The sequence below is a fragment of the Otolemur garnettii genome, unplaced genomic scaffold (genome assembly GCF_000181295.1).
Source record: "Otolemur garnettii isolate 467f Iridium unplaced genomic scaffold, OtoGar3 scaffold00018, whole genome shotgun sequence".
Lineage (NCBI taxonomy): Eukaryota > Metazoa > Chordata > Mammalia > Primates > Galagidae > Otolemur > Otolemur garnettii.
Window position 1 is genome coordinate 21,127,641 of NW_003852413.1, and position 11,543 is coordinate 21,139,183.

The following is an 11,543-nucleotide window of genomic DNA, read 5'->3' on the forward strand; positions in this document are numbered from 1 at the left end:
GCCACCTTAGGTGTATGTGGCTGGCGCCTTAGCCGCTTGAGCCACAGGCGCCGAGCCGATCAGGGACATTTTTTAAACACCATGACATTCTCCCCAAATTTTCTTCACTCTTTGCCTCTACCTAGGAGCAAGTTTGCCACCTAAATAAGTGGACATTCTGAAATAAATTCTCACTACCGAACTTCAATAAACACACTTCCACACTTTTCAGAGTCCAGAAGGAAACTAATTTTCCTCTCTTTTTCTCAAATTACACAACTGGAAATTAATTTAGATACTTGGGAATTTATCCTGCTAGTCTGCCAGTAGAGAGAAAACAGGAAGTGGGAGATTCTAGTTTAGCTGGACTATATTGAGGTCTTCATAAAGAAACATCTCTTTTTGGCGGACAGGTGAAAATTCTTTCAGTATGAGCATTAATTAATCTTAAACTTGTAGAAACACCAAACCATGGTTTATCCCATCTGCCCCTTACCGTCACACAACCGGAGGCTAGGAGTTGAGCTTTCAAAACTGGCATTATTATAGTAAGTTCATGTCACTGACTCACCTTCGCTTGGCACAAGTCAACTTTTCCTCTACGTCGTCTTTCTGCTCCCGCCCTCAAAAAAATCCCTTTAATGTAGCAGACCTGGCTACCTAAGCTTTGATTCCTGTCTTCATCAGAGGCCTGTATTAGCCAAGCTATCCAAGCTTAAAAAAGTGTGACCTGAATGTCTGACAAAAAGGAAAAACAGTGCTTTTTCAATACCGAAGATCCCTGACCATGGAGATCTCTTTTAAAGGGTCTCAAAAACAAGGGTATGAGAAAAGGAGGATGAGTGAGTAGTACCATTTTTTACTTGCAGACTTCATCTCAGTCTTCCAGCTCTCGTTTCCTAGCATTCCATGTCCCCAAGATAGAGTCACCACCCCCGAGGGCTCATTTCCTTTGCCTAGGGCCTCTGTATTGGAGAATCTTGGCCTTCCATTAAAAGAAGTCGGGCATTCTGAATCGCCGAACCTCCATCTCTCCGGCAGCCCCTCGGTCCCTAAGAACACGAATGGCTCTCTCATCCAGTCACTAAAAAGAGCTGCTGGCCCCGGGGACAGAAAAAAGTCGCCCCTCTTCTTTGCAAGATTCCTCCCCTGAACTTCTCAAAGCCCTCTCAGGGCGACGTAACCCCAGCCTTAGGTAACCACAGCTGTTTCCTTACCCGCTTCCCGCCCCCGGGGGGCGCCCGCCGGAGGCCAGTGCAAAGACCGCTGGTTGCCAACTCCGCAGCTACCCCGGCGGGGCAAATCTAACATGGCGGATAGAGACAGGGCCTAGGCCCTCTGAGTTTCCGACATGGTGATTGGCTCCGACTACTTGTCCCTCAAAAATACCACCCTATTGATTGGTCAAGACTGCGTTGCTGGGGCGGGGCAGAAACAACCTGAACCCGCAAAACAATAACAAACACCAGGGCAGAGGGGCGGAACTACGAGCGCGCAGACGTGGGCCACAGCGGATTTCCCCTTCCTAGGCAAACGCGGCGCCCTTTGCGTTCCCTCAGGTCACTGACCTTAGAAGACTACTTGCACGAGGCTCGCGGGGTTCGATGGGAATTGTAGTTTCCTAGGACTTGTAGGTTTTCTAACCTATTCCCCGCTCTCAGGAACAAAACAGTCCAATCCATAGCTTTTGAAATGCATAACCGCAAAGGAGGTCTCCAACCTATCAACTGTGTTTCCGTGAGAATTGTGCCCGCATCCGGTATCGGAAGCTGCTCTCCATAAGACTACAGTTTGGAAGGAACACTTTGGCGAAGGCCTTTCATTCCGCAGTGCATGCTGGAAATAGTAGTTTCTCCCCCCCCCACCCCACAATCCTTTTATTTACATAAAGTGGAGACGTCCATTCCGGCGGAAAAAGTGGGGGGAATGGGGCTTCTTCTTACGATTGCCTTGGGCACTATAGCCACAGTGTTCCAGCCAGCTCGTGTTAGGGCCTCAGGTAGCGATTCTGACCCTGGCACAGCAATTACTGTGACGTAATAAGCCGTAACTGGAAACGCAGAGCTAGACGGCAGGCACCTAATACCAAATTCGGGTCAAATTCTTTCTCTTCCGTCTCTTTGTAATTACGTCACTCAGGAACGACTTGTCAGTGACCAATCCGGAGCTACAAGAGATTCTCGGGTGTTTGTTTTTTTTTTTGTCCCGCCCTTCCGCTATTCTGAGAGGTTATCCCTCTGTGTCATCGTCCGGTTTCCCTAGCGACAAGAAAGCGCGGGAATTACGGATAAATTGAAACTGCGACTGCGCGGCAGAGTAAGCGGAGACGTTCTGGACCAAGGACAGTCCGGAACAGGGCCTCTGGGCCCGGAAATCCGCACACTTTGCTGTGAGTAAAGGTTGTACAGCCCTGGGGAAAGGAGAGGGGCCAAAAGGATGTTCCAGGGGTTAGGTGGGAAACAGATAATGAGGAGATTGGACTCCTGAAGGAAAGTAAGATGGTGTTTATCCAGCTTACGAGTGGAACCTGAGGGGACTAAGACGTTATGAACATGGGGGCAGTTTCTCGGTCACGAGGAGAGCATCCCCGAAGAGGGCACGGTGTATCCAAGGAAGAATCCTGCAGATAGGCACTGTAATATGCCTTGGAGGTGGACAGCACAAATATAAGGATTCGGGCTGGTATAGAGGAGACCCTGAGGAAGAAGAAAGGGCAGGAACGTATCTGGGAAGGGGAAGAGATAGGATTTTGTGAGAGAAAGGACCCTTAAGGGGTCCTTACTCGTAAGGGTCCATACTCGTTTCTGAGAAGGGACAAGAAGAAATTAGAGGGGCTTGGGTAGTAACTTGCTGCGGCAGGAATGCGCTTTTGGAGGATCCTGAGATCAGTACAAGTCCCCGGGGAGGGATGGGAAGCATGGGCTTGTGTTGTTTTTTTCATTGTTGATTTTGGTTTTAAGCAAGAAACAGAAAACAGGCAGGATGTTTGGAGAAAGCTACTACTACTCCCTCCTGGTTAGTCACTCCACTGTGGCTTTCCCTTTCTTGGAGGAAAAAATAGAGAATTCAGACTGTAATTACAAAGAGCAACTAATAGAGTCATTAAAATTAAAGATAAGGGCTTTTGTCATTTATTTGGTATAATTCTGAAATGCCTCAATTTTAAGTTTCTTTTACTTAAAAATAATACTTAAGGCCGGGAGTGGTGACTCACACCTGTAATCCCAGCACTCTGGGAGTCTAAGGAGGGTGGTTGACCAGAGCTGTGGAGTTTGAGACTAGCCTGAGCAAGAGCAAGACCCTGTCTCTATAACGGGCGTTGTGGTCGGTGCCTGTAGCCTCAGCTACCCAGGAGGCTGAGGCAAGACAATCACTTGAACCCAAGAATTTGAGGTTTCTGTGAGCTGTGATGCTATATCACTCAACCTCAGATCAACTGAGATTCTGTCTAAAAAATAAATAACTAAAAATAATACTTTATACAATTGAACTGTCGTTTTTATAAACCTAAGTGGGTTTTGCAGTTGTTTTTTTTTTTTTTCGCTGGGGCTGGGTTTGAACCCACCACCCTCAGCATATGGGGCCGGTGCACTACTCCTTGAGCCACAGGTGCCTTCCCCAAACCTAAGTGGTTTTTAAATATAGGTATATCTTTTATGCTTTTTAGGTGTATTAAACTTCATCAGAAGAGAAAGATGGATTTATCTGTGGTTTCCATTGAAGAAGTACAAAATGTCATTAATGCTATGCAGAAAATCTTAGAGTGTCCAATCTGGTAAGTCAACAGGAGAGTTTATTAATTTGGGTTCTTCCTTATATGATTATCTCCTATGCAAATGAATGGAATTGACCTTACATTTCAGGAAGAGAAAAATATGTCTAGAAAGATCAGGATATTAGGCTGGGCTTGGTGGCTCATGCCAACAATCTTTGCACTCTGGGAAGCCCAGGCAGGAGGATCTCTTGAGCTCTTCAGTTTGAGACCAACTTGAGCAAGATTGAGACCCTGCCTCTACTTAAAATACAAAAAAATAGCTGGGCATGGTGGGACCTGCCTGTTGTCCGAGCTACACAGTAAATGCAGCAGAGGATCACTTGAACCCTGCTTTGAGATTTGAGATTGAGAGGAGTTTGAGATTGCTTTGAGCTGGGCTGAGGCCACAGCACTCTAGCCTCGGCAACAGTGAGACTCTATTTTAAAGGTTGGGGGGGGAGCATGGTGGCTAACTCCTGTAATCCTAACACTGTGGGAGGCTGAGGAGGGTGGATTGCCTGAGCTCAGGAGTTTGAGACCAGGCCCCAGCTGAGCAAGAGCAAGAACCTTGTCTAGAACCGTGCCTGTGGCTCAAAGGACTTGGGTGCTGCCCCCCATATACTGGAGGTGGCGGGTTCAAACCTGGCCCCTGCCAAAAATTGCAAAAAAAAAAAAACAAACCCAAAAACAAAAAACAAAACCTGTCTAAAAATAGCCAGGCGTTGCTGACCAGCGCCTGTAGTCCCAGCTGCTGGGGAGGCTGAAGCAAGAGGATAACTTTAGCTCAAGAGTTTGAGGTTGCTATGAGCTAGATGTCAGGGCACACTCTACCCAGGGTGACAGAGTGAGACTCTGTCTCAAAAAAAGAAAAAAAAAGAAAGAAAGATCAGGCTATTAGAGTTACTGCTTTCCTTAAGTGAAGAATTTATTTAAAATATAGACCATTCCTTTTTTTCCTTCTGCCTTTCCTTCTTCCTGTTTACCTCTTCAACACATTGGGGGCAGGGAATGTGGCTTGGATAAAGTGGCATTTGGGCTTCTCTTCTAGCTTTAAAACCAGTTTGAGTATTTGGAATGACAATAAAATCACCAAAGATTGCTTGTGAGGGGGATAAGTCTTTGGAAGCACATTTAAATACCAATCCTGTAAGTCATTAGAGTCTTTAGCAAGTCTGACTGTGAGTTTTTGTTTTTCTTTATCTGCAAGATTAAGAGGTTTTCAAGTTTTTGAAAAGAGGTATTTGGCCAGCCACTGGGCGCCTGTGGCTCATACCTGTCATCCCAGCACTCTTGGAGGCTGAGAGGGTGGATTGCCTGAGTTCACAGGTTCAAGACCAGCCTTAGCAAAAGTGAGACCCCCCCCCATTTCTACTAAAAATAGAAAAATTAAGGCCAGGGGATCGCTTGAGCCCGAGTTGGAAGTTGCTGTGAGCTATGATGTCACAGCACTGTATCCAGGGCAACAGCTTGAGACGCTCATAAAAAGAAAACTTGTATTCAAGTTGTTTTTTTTTTAATTGAGGGGTAATTTACTTACAATGGAATGCAGAGATCTTAAGTGTAGAACTCAATGAATTTTGACAAATGTGTATATATGTGTAACCCAGGCCCCAATAGAGAACATTTCCATTACCTCAGATCTCTTGTGTGTTTCAAGACTTCTTAACTTGCAGGACCATTGAAAGCCTATAGATAGAACTGTATTTCAATATAATTAGTTTTTTGTTAATTTTATTTTTTTATGCACTTAAGAGCATTGCTCTGAGAAGGAGGTCCATGGTACAACAAAAGTTAATAACCAAAAGCAGCCATTATTAGGGGTCCTCAAACTATGGCCTGCAGGCCACATGCGGCCCAAGGACATTTATCTGGCCTGCGGGATGTTTTTGCCACCACTACCTGTCCTGCTTAGCAACTTGTCCTGGGATCGCAGTCGGGCCCTCCAGCGGTCTGAGGGATAGTGAACTGGCCACCTGTTTAAAAAGTTTGAGGACCCCTGCAGTAATCTCTAAATCTATACAAGAAATGAAAAATTCATATATCAGAATCTCTTGGTTAAAAAAAATCAGAGGTGGATAGCTTGAGCTCATGTGTTCAAGACCAGCCTAAGCAAAAGTGAGACCCCCATCTCTACTAAAATAGAAAAACTGAGGCAAGAGGGTCACTTGAACCCAAGAGTTGGAGGTTGCTGTGTGCTGTGAGCTATGATGCCACGGGACTCTACCCAGGGCATCAGCTTGACTCTGTCTCAAAAAAAAAAAAAAAAAGTCCGAAAGGAAAATTAGAAGAATTATTGCCTTCTCTCTCCTCTCTTACTATCTACTGTGGTCATTCTAGTCTTTTTAACTGTTTTTTAGACCTGCACCATAGTCTCTTCCCTCTGAGCTATTACACTTTCTATTCCTTCTGCCTGGAATGTTATCCCCTGATAATTGCTTGTCTTGAAAAATATTGATTAAAATATCACCTTTTCAAGAGGCATTTCTAAACAGTCTTATTTAAAATTGTAATACCCCAACACATTCCTTATTACCTTTTCCTGCTTTTTTTTCTTCAGAACGCTTATTAGCTGACATTCTATATAACTTATTTATCCTGTATCTCTACCACCATGAAATATAAACTCCGAGAGGACAGAGGTTTTTGTTTTCTTTATGTACTTCTGTATCCTCAGTAGTTAGACGTCTTCTTAGAACATAGTAGCCACTCACTAAACATTTATTGAATAAATTAAATAATAAACTAAATTTGTTCCTTGATGGTTTAATTTTTTTTATTTATTTAAATTTTTTTTTTTAATTTTTAAAAATAGACTCTCACTCTGCCATTTGGGCTAGAGTGCCATGGCCTCGGCCTCAACCTAGCTCACAGCAACCTCAAACTCTGGGGCTCAAGCCACCTTCCCTCCCACCCTGGCCTCCCAGAGTGCTAGGACTATAGGTATGAGCCACTGTGCCCAGCCAATAGGGCTCATTTTTTTGTTTTTTTTTTTTTTTTGAGACAGAGTCTCACCTTGTTGCCCTCAGTAGAATGCTGTGACATCATAGCTCACAGCAACCTCAAATGCTTGGGCTCAAGCGGTTCTCTTGCCTCAGCCTCCCAAGTAGCTGGGACTACAGGTACCTGCCACAGTGCCGGGCTGTTTTTAGAGATGAGATCTCCATGTGGCTCAGGTTGGTCTTGAACCTGTGAGCTCAGGCATTCCGTCTGCCTTGGCCTCCCAAGTGCTAAGATTTTAGGCATGAGTCACTACACCCAGCCCCCAATAGTTAAATTTTATAAAATATGGTGATGGTACAAACTTAATTACACCCATACAAGAGAAAAGCTTGATTCAATGTAAGTTGCAGGAGAGGGAAGGAGGAAAGGGGATTGGTATGCTCTCACCTAATGCACACAATGTAAGGATATATGGCACGCCTCTTGGGTGGAGGACCCAACTACAACAGGGGCTTTACCTAATAAATGCAGACATTGTAACCTAACCATTTTTACCCTCATATTAATCTGAAATAAATAAAATAAGGCAATGGTTAGTAGTAGGTAACACTCAAAAAATAAATTGAAAAGTTGCACTTCTTTCTCCTTACTCTCAATAAAGAAAGGTAAATTGAAGGAAAGTTTTCTTTGTGCTTCATAAAAGTTGTTTTGCATATTTGGAGTCAATAAGATTAAGGAAATATAAGTTGTGTTTTCAGAGATAACAAGATTTACAAAGAACTGTCTTCTTTTTTTTTTGAGACAGAGCCTCAAGCTGTCCCCCTGGGTAGAGTGCCGTGGCATTACAGCTCACAGCAACCTCCAACTCCTGGGCTCAAGCGAGTCTCCTGCCTCCACCTCCCAAGTAGCTGGGGCCACAGGCGCCCGCCACAACGCCCGGCTATTTTTTGGTTGCAGCCGTCATTGTTGTTTTGGCGGGTCTGGGCTGGGGACTCGAACCCGCCACCTTAGGTGTACGTGGCTGGCGCCTTAGCCGGCTGAGCTATAGGCGCCGAGCCCAAAGAACTGTCTTCTCTCTTACCTATCAACATTTTAGCTAAACACAAACAAGAGCAAAACAAAATTTATAGCCTAATTTATGAAACATTAGAGCCAGGGAAACAGGCAGTGACATTGTAGAAAAAATTGCTTTTGAAAAAGCAGAAAACTTAATGATAATTACAGCGATCAAAAAATCCTCAATAGCCAGTGCAGTGGCTCATGCCTGTAATCCTAGCAGTTTGGGAGGCTGAGGTGTGAAGATTGCTCCAGCCCAGGAGTTTAAGATCAGTCTGGCCAATGTAGTGAGATTCCGTCCCTACAAAAAGAAAAACAAATCCTCAATACTGTGGCAGTTGGATCTATGTATTTTTACATTTGTTTTTTTGAGACAGAGTCTTACTCTATTGCCTTTGGTGTCACAGCTCACAGCAACCTCCTGCTCTTGGGCTTAGGTGATTCTCTTGCCTCAGCCTCCAGAGTAGCTGGGACTACAGGCGCCCACCACAACACCTGGCTATTTTTTGTTGCAGTTTGGCTAGGGCCGGGTTCAAACATGCCACCCTTGGTATATGGGGCCGGCGCCCTACTCACTGAGCCACAGACCCTGCCCCTATTTTTACATTTATAATAGACTAAGTCATAAAAATATTTTTTCTCATCCTGGCAAATTAAGCCAGTTAAAAACTCAGATATATAAAAATTTAAAATGCAAGACTGAAAGTTGAGTGAAAGTTTATTTTCACTCAACTCTTGTTTATTTTCTACCTTATTATTTTTTCCTGCTTTTTTTTTTTTGTTTGAGATACATTAATTTTTAATAGTCTTTTGTTTTGTTTTGTTTGAGACAAGAGTCTCACTCTGTTACTCCAGCCTAGAGTATTGTGGATTCATCATAGCTCACAGAAACCCCAAACTCTTGGGCCCAAGCAATCCATTTGCCTCAGCTTCCTGAATAGCCGGGACTTTGGGCAGCTGGGACTACAGGTGTGTGCTACCACACCAGGCTAGTTTTTCTTCTATTTTTAGTAGAGATTCGGGTCTCACTCTTCCTGAGGTTGGTCTCCAACTCCTGACCTTAAGCAATCACTAACTTTAGTCTCCCAGAGTGCTAGGATTATAGGTATAAGTCACTGTGCCTGGCCTGATTTTTAAAAGCTTTTAAACTCATTTATATGGGAATTTCTAGGATAGAGATCTTACCTACTTCAGGATGTCTTTTTTTGTTTTTTCTTATGCTGCCTGGACTAGCACAATTTTCTTTGTCTTAATAATGACTGTGACTAGAAACAGTGTTACTTACTTGGGTAGCCCTAGGGTAGGTTTTTAACCTGTTTTAGGTCTCCTGAACTGGCCTCTTCCTTCTACTGGCTCTTAAGTCACTATGGCAGTTATTTCTGATAATCAATAGTTCTTTCTTTTTGCATCTGACTATGAAATTTTTGACTTCCAAAGAATTTGCTAAAGTGTGTATCCTGCCGCATGGATGTTTTTCAGACCTAAACCTAGCTTCTTTTTCCACTCATTATCCAAGTTGGAAGCTCAAATGCCAATATGCAGTAGACCTAAAATATTGCTTGGTTTGAAAAGTGCTTAAAATGTTCAATCAGTTTTATAGTAAACATTTACTTTCATCAGGACCTAGAAGGGGAACATTTTTATCTTTTTCCTATTACCACTTCACATTCTTCAGTTGTCATTACCTTTTTACATATTGGCATTTTCATCAGTTCAAAGTTTGTATTTATAGTGTTTGTATCGCCTGGATTTTAATTACCATACTGCAATATAATTATTTCAGAACTGAGTTAGTGGTGAGAATGAAAGCCATCTGGTATTATAGCTAAATCCAATTTCTCTTTTACTGAGAATTTCTTCGATGTCTTTCTTAGAAATAGTGACAAATTAGAGTTCTCTTTGTCAGGGCTTTGTTTTTGTTTTTGTTTTTGTTTTTTTGAGACAGTCTTACTATGTTGCCCTTGGTAGAGTGCCATGGCATCACAACTCAACAGCAACCTCAAACTCTACGATTTGTGGCGTAAGCAATTCTCTTGCCTCAGTCTTCCAAGTAGCTGGGACAACAGGCACCCACCACAACCTCCGGCTATTTTGTTGTTGTTGTAGTTGTCATTGTTGTTCAGCAGGAGCAGGCTGGGTTCGAACACGCCAGCCCCCATGTATGTGGCCAGTACCCTAACCACTGAGCAACGGGCAGTGAGCCTTGTTTGTCTTTTTTCAGTCATATTTTGTACCAGTAATAATGCCAACATTGGTACAAATCCTCTTAGATTGTGAAACATTTTCCTAAGTAGCATTTAATTTTATTCTTGCAATAGCCCAAGGAGAATGACAGGGTGAGTGACAGAAGGAAATTGAGGTTCAGGTGGAATTGTTGGCCCAAGATTGCTCTGTTAATAAAGACGACTAGTAGTAGAAACTTAGCTTTCTGGCTTAGTCCAATGTTTTTTCTTTCGTTGCCCTGTGCTATGTCAGAAACCCCATGATTACAAGAGTTGTATTACCAAACCCTTCACAGTAAGGTTATTGTCCCCCAGCTTTTCTTGTGATCCTTTTCTAAAAAGTTAAATATTTAATGAAAAGAACTGCATTCCTGTCACACTACCAGGTTACCTATTCTTTGATGTCCTGCTTGAACTTTTCCAAAAATCAGTTTTGTAAGCTTGCATTCAGAATAAAGCTAAAGACTTAAAATAGGTTTATAGGTTCCTACCTACTCAGCCTCCCAACTACCTTCTGGTATCTTCTCCTACTACATCCTCCTGAATCATTCCTTCCTACTGCCTTGTCCTACCTGCTACCCTGTTGGCATGGTCTTGCCCAGGGCTTGTCTTCTCTGTTCCTTCTCTTCTTTGCCCTTTCCCCATTTGTTATATGGCTTGTTTCCTCACATTATTTGGCTGTCTTCCAGTGTCACATTCTCACTGAGGCCTCTTCCCCCAACACATACACATTGCACTCCCTTTTTTCCCTTACCCTGCTTTATTTTTCTCTTTAATGGTTATTCCCATATGTTCTTTGTTTCTCTAGCAACTGTCTACCACACTAGAATGTAAGCTCTATGATGTCAGGCTTTATTTTGTTCACTGCTGATCACCCACTGATCTACGGGTGCCACCACAAAAATTATTTTTAATAGTTAAATTTATTTAAATCAGGACTCAAACAAGATTCACAGATTGCAGTTTGCTGATATGTCTCAAATTTCTTTTAATCTATACTTTGCCCTTTATTACCACTTTGTCATTTACTTGTTGTTGTAGTTGTCATTGTTGTTCAGCAGGAGCAGGCTGGGTTCGAACATGCCAGCCCCCATGTATGTGGTCAGTACCCTAACCACTGAGCAACGGGCACCGAGCCTTGTTTGTCTTTTTTCAGTCATATTTTGTACCAGTAATAATGCCAACATTGGTACATCTCCATTGGTTGCCATCTCCAAGAACATTGCTTGAATATAGTAGTAGATGCTCAATAAATACTCCTTATATTACTAAATGAATTAATCCCAGGAGGTCCTGGAGATTTTGTGGGTAAACAGGGATGGGACTTTGCATGAGTAGTTTCTCAAATTTTGTTTATTTTTCTAAGCTTTTTTTATTATTTTCTAAATTTCCTTTAATGAGTTATGCTATTTTTACAAAGTAATCATGAAAGAAACATCGTGACCCTCCTGAAGTAATCTAATAAAAGAACACAGTATCATCTGTATGGTGTTCTTACTAAAAAATTGAACCTGGCTTGGCGCCTGTGGCTCAAGTGGCTAAGGCGCCAACCACGTACACCTAAGGTGGCGGGTTTGAATCCATCCCAGGCC

At 43.0% G+C, this 11,543-nt stretch overlaps 2 protein-coding genes across 7 annotated transcripts in view; one reads left to right on the forward strand and one right to left on the reverse strand.

Annotated features, from left to right (window-relative positions):
* The window catches only part of NBR1 (NBR1, autophagy cargo receptor), a 41,674-nt gene extending 39,736 nt beyond the window's left edge, over positions 1-1,938 (reverse strand). Inside the window, exons 1-2 of one of the 6 annotated variants that reach the window (XM_023511004.1) lie at positions 833-1,155; positions 476-717 (exon numbers count right to left, since the gene is read on the reverse strand). In XM_023511004.1, the coding sequence (XP_023366772.1) occupies positions 476-520 (45 nt within the window). In that variant the 5' untranslated portion in view covers positions 521-717; positions 833-1,155. Of the gene's footprint in view, positions 1-475; positions 1,156-1,196; positions 1,382-1,547 lie in introns of those variants that run through there. The other 5 variants (XM_023511007.1, XM_023511006.1, XM_023511005.1 and 2 more) reach the window with 5 other exon arrangements.
* Positions 1,939-3,658: 1,720 nt separating this feature from the next.
* Positions 3,659-11,543, forward strand: part of BRCA1 (BRCA1, DNA repair associated) — a 91,214-nt gene continuing 83,329 nt past the window's right edge. Inside the window, exon 1 of the mRNA XM_023511242.1 lies at positions 3,659-3,754. Within this exon, the coding sequence (XP_023367010.1) occupies positions 3,675-3,754 (80 nt within the window). The 5' untranslated portion in view covers positions 3,659-3,674. The remainder of the gene's footprint in view (positions 3,755-11,543) is intronic.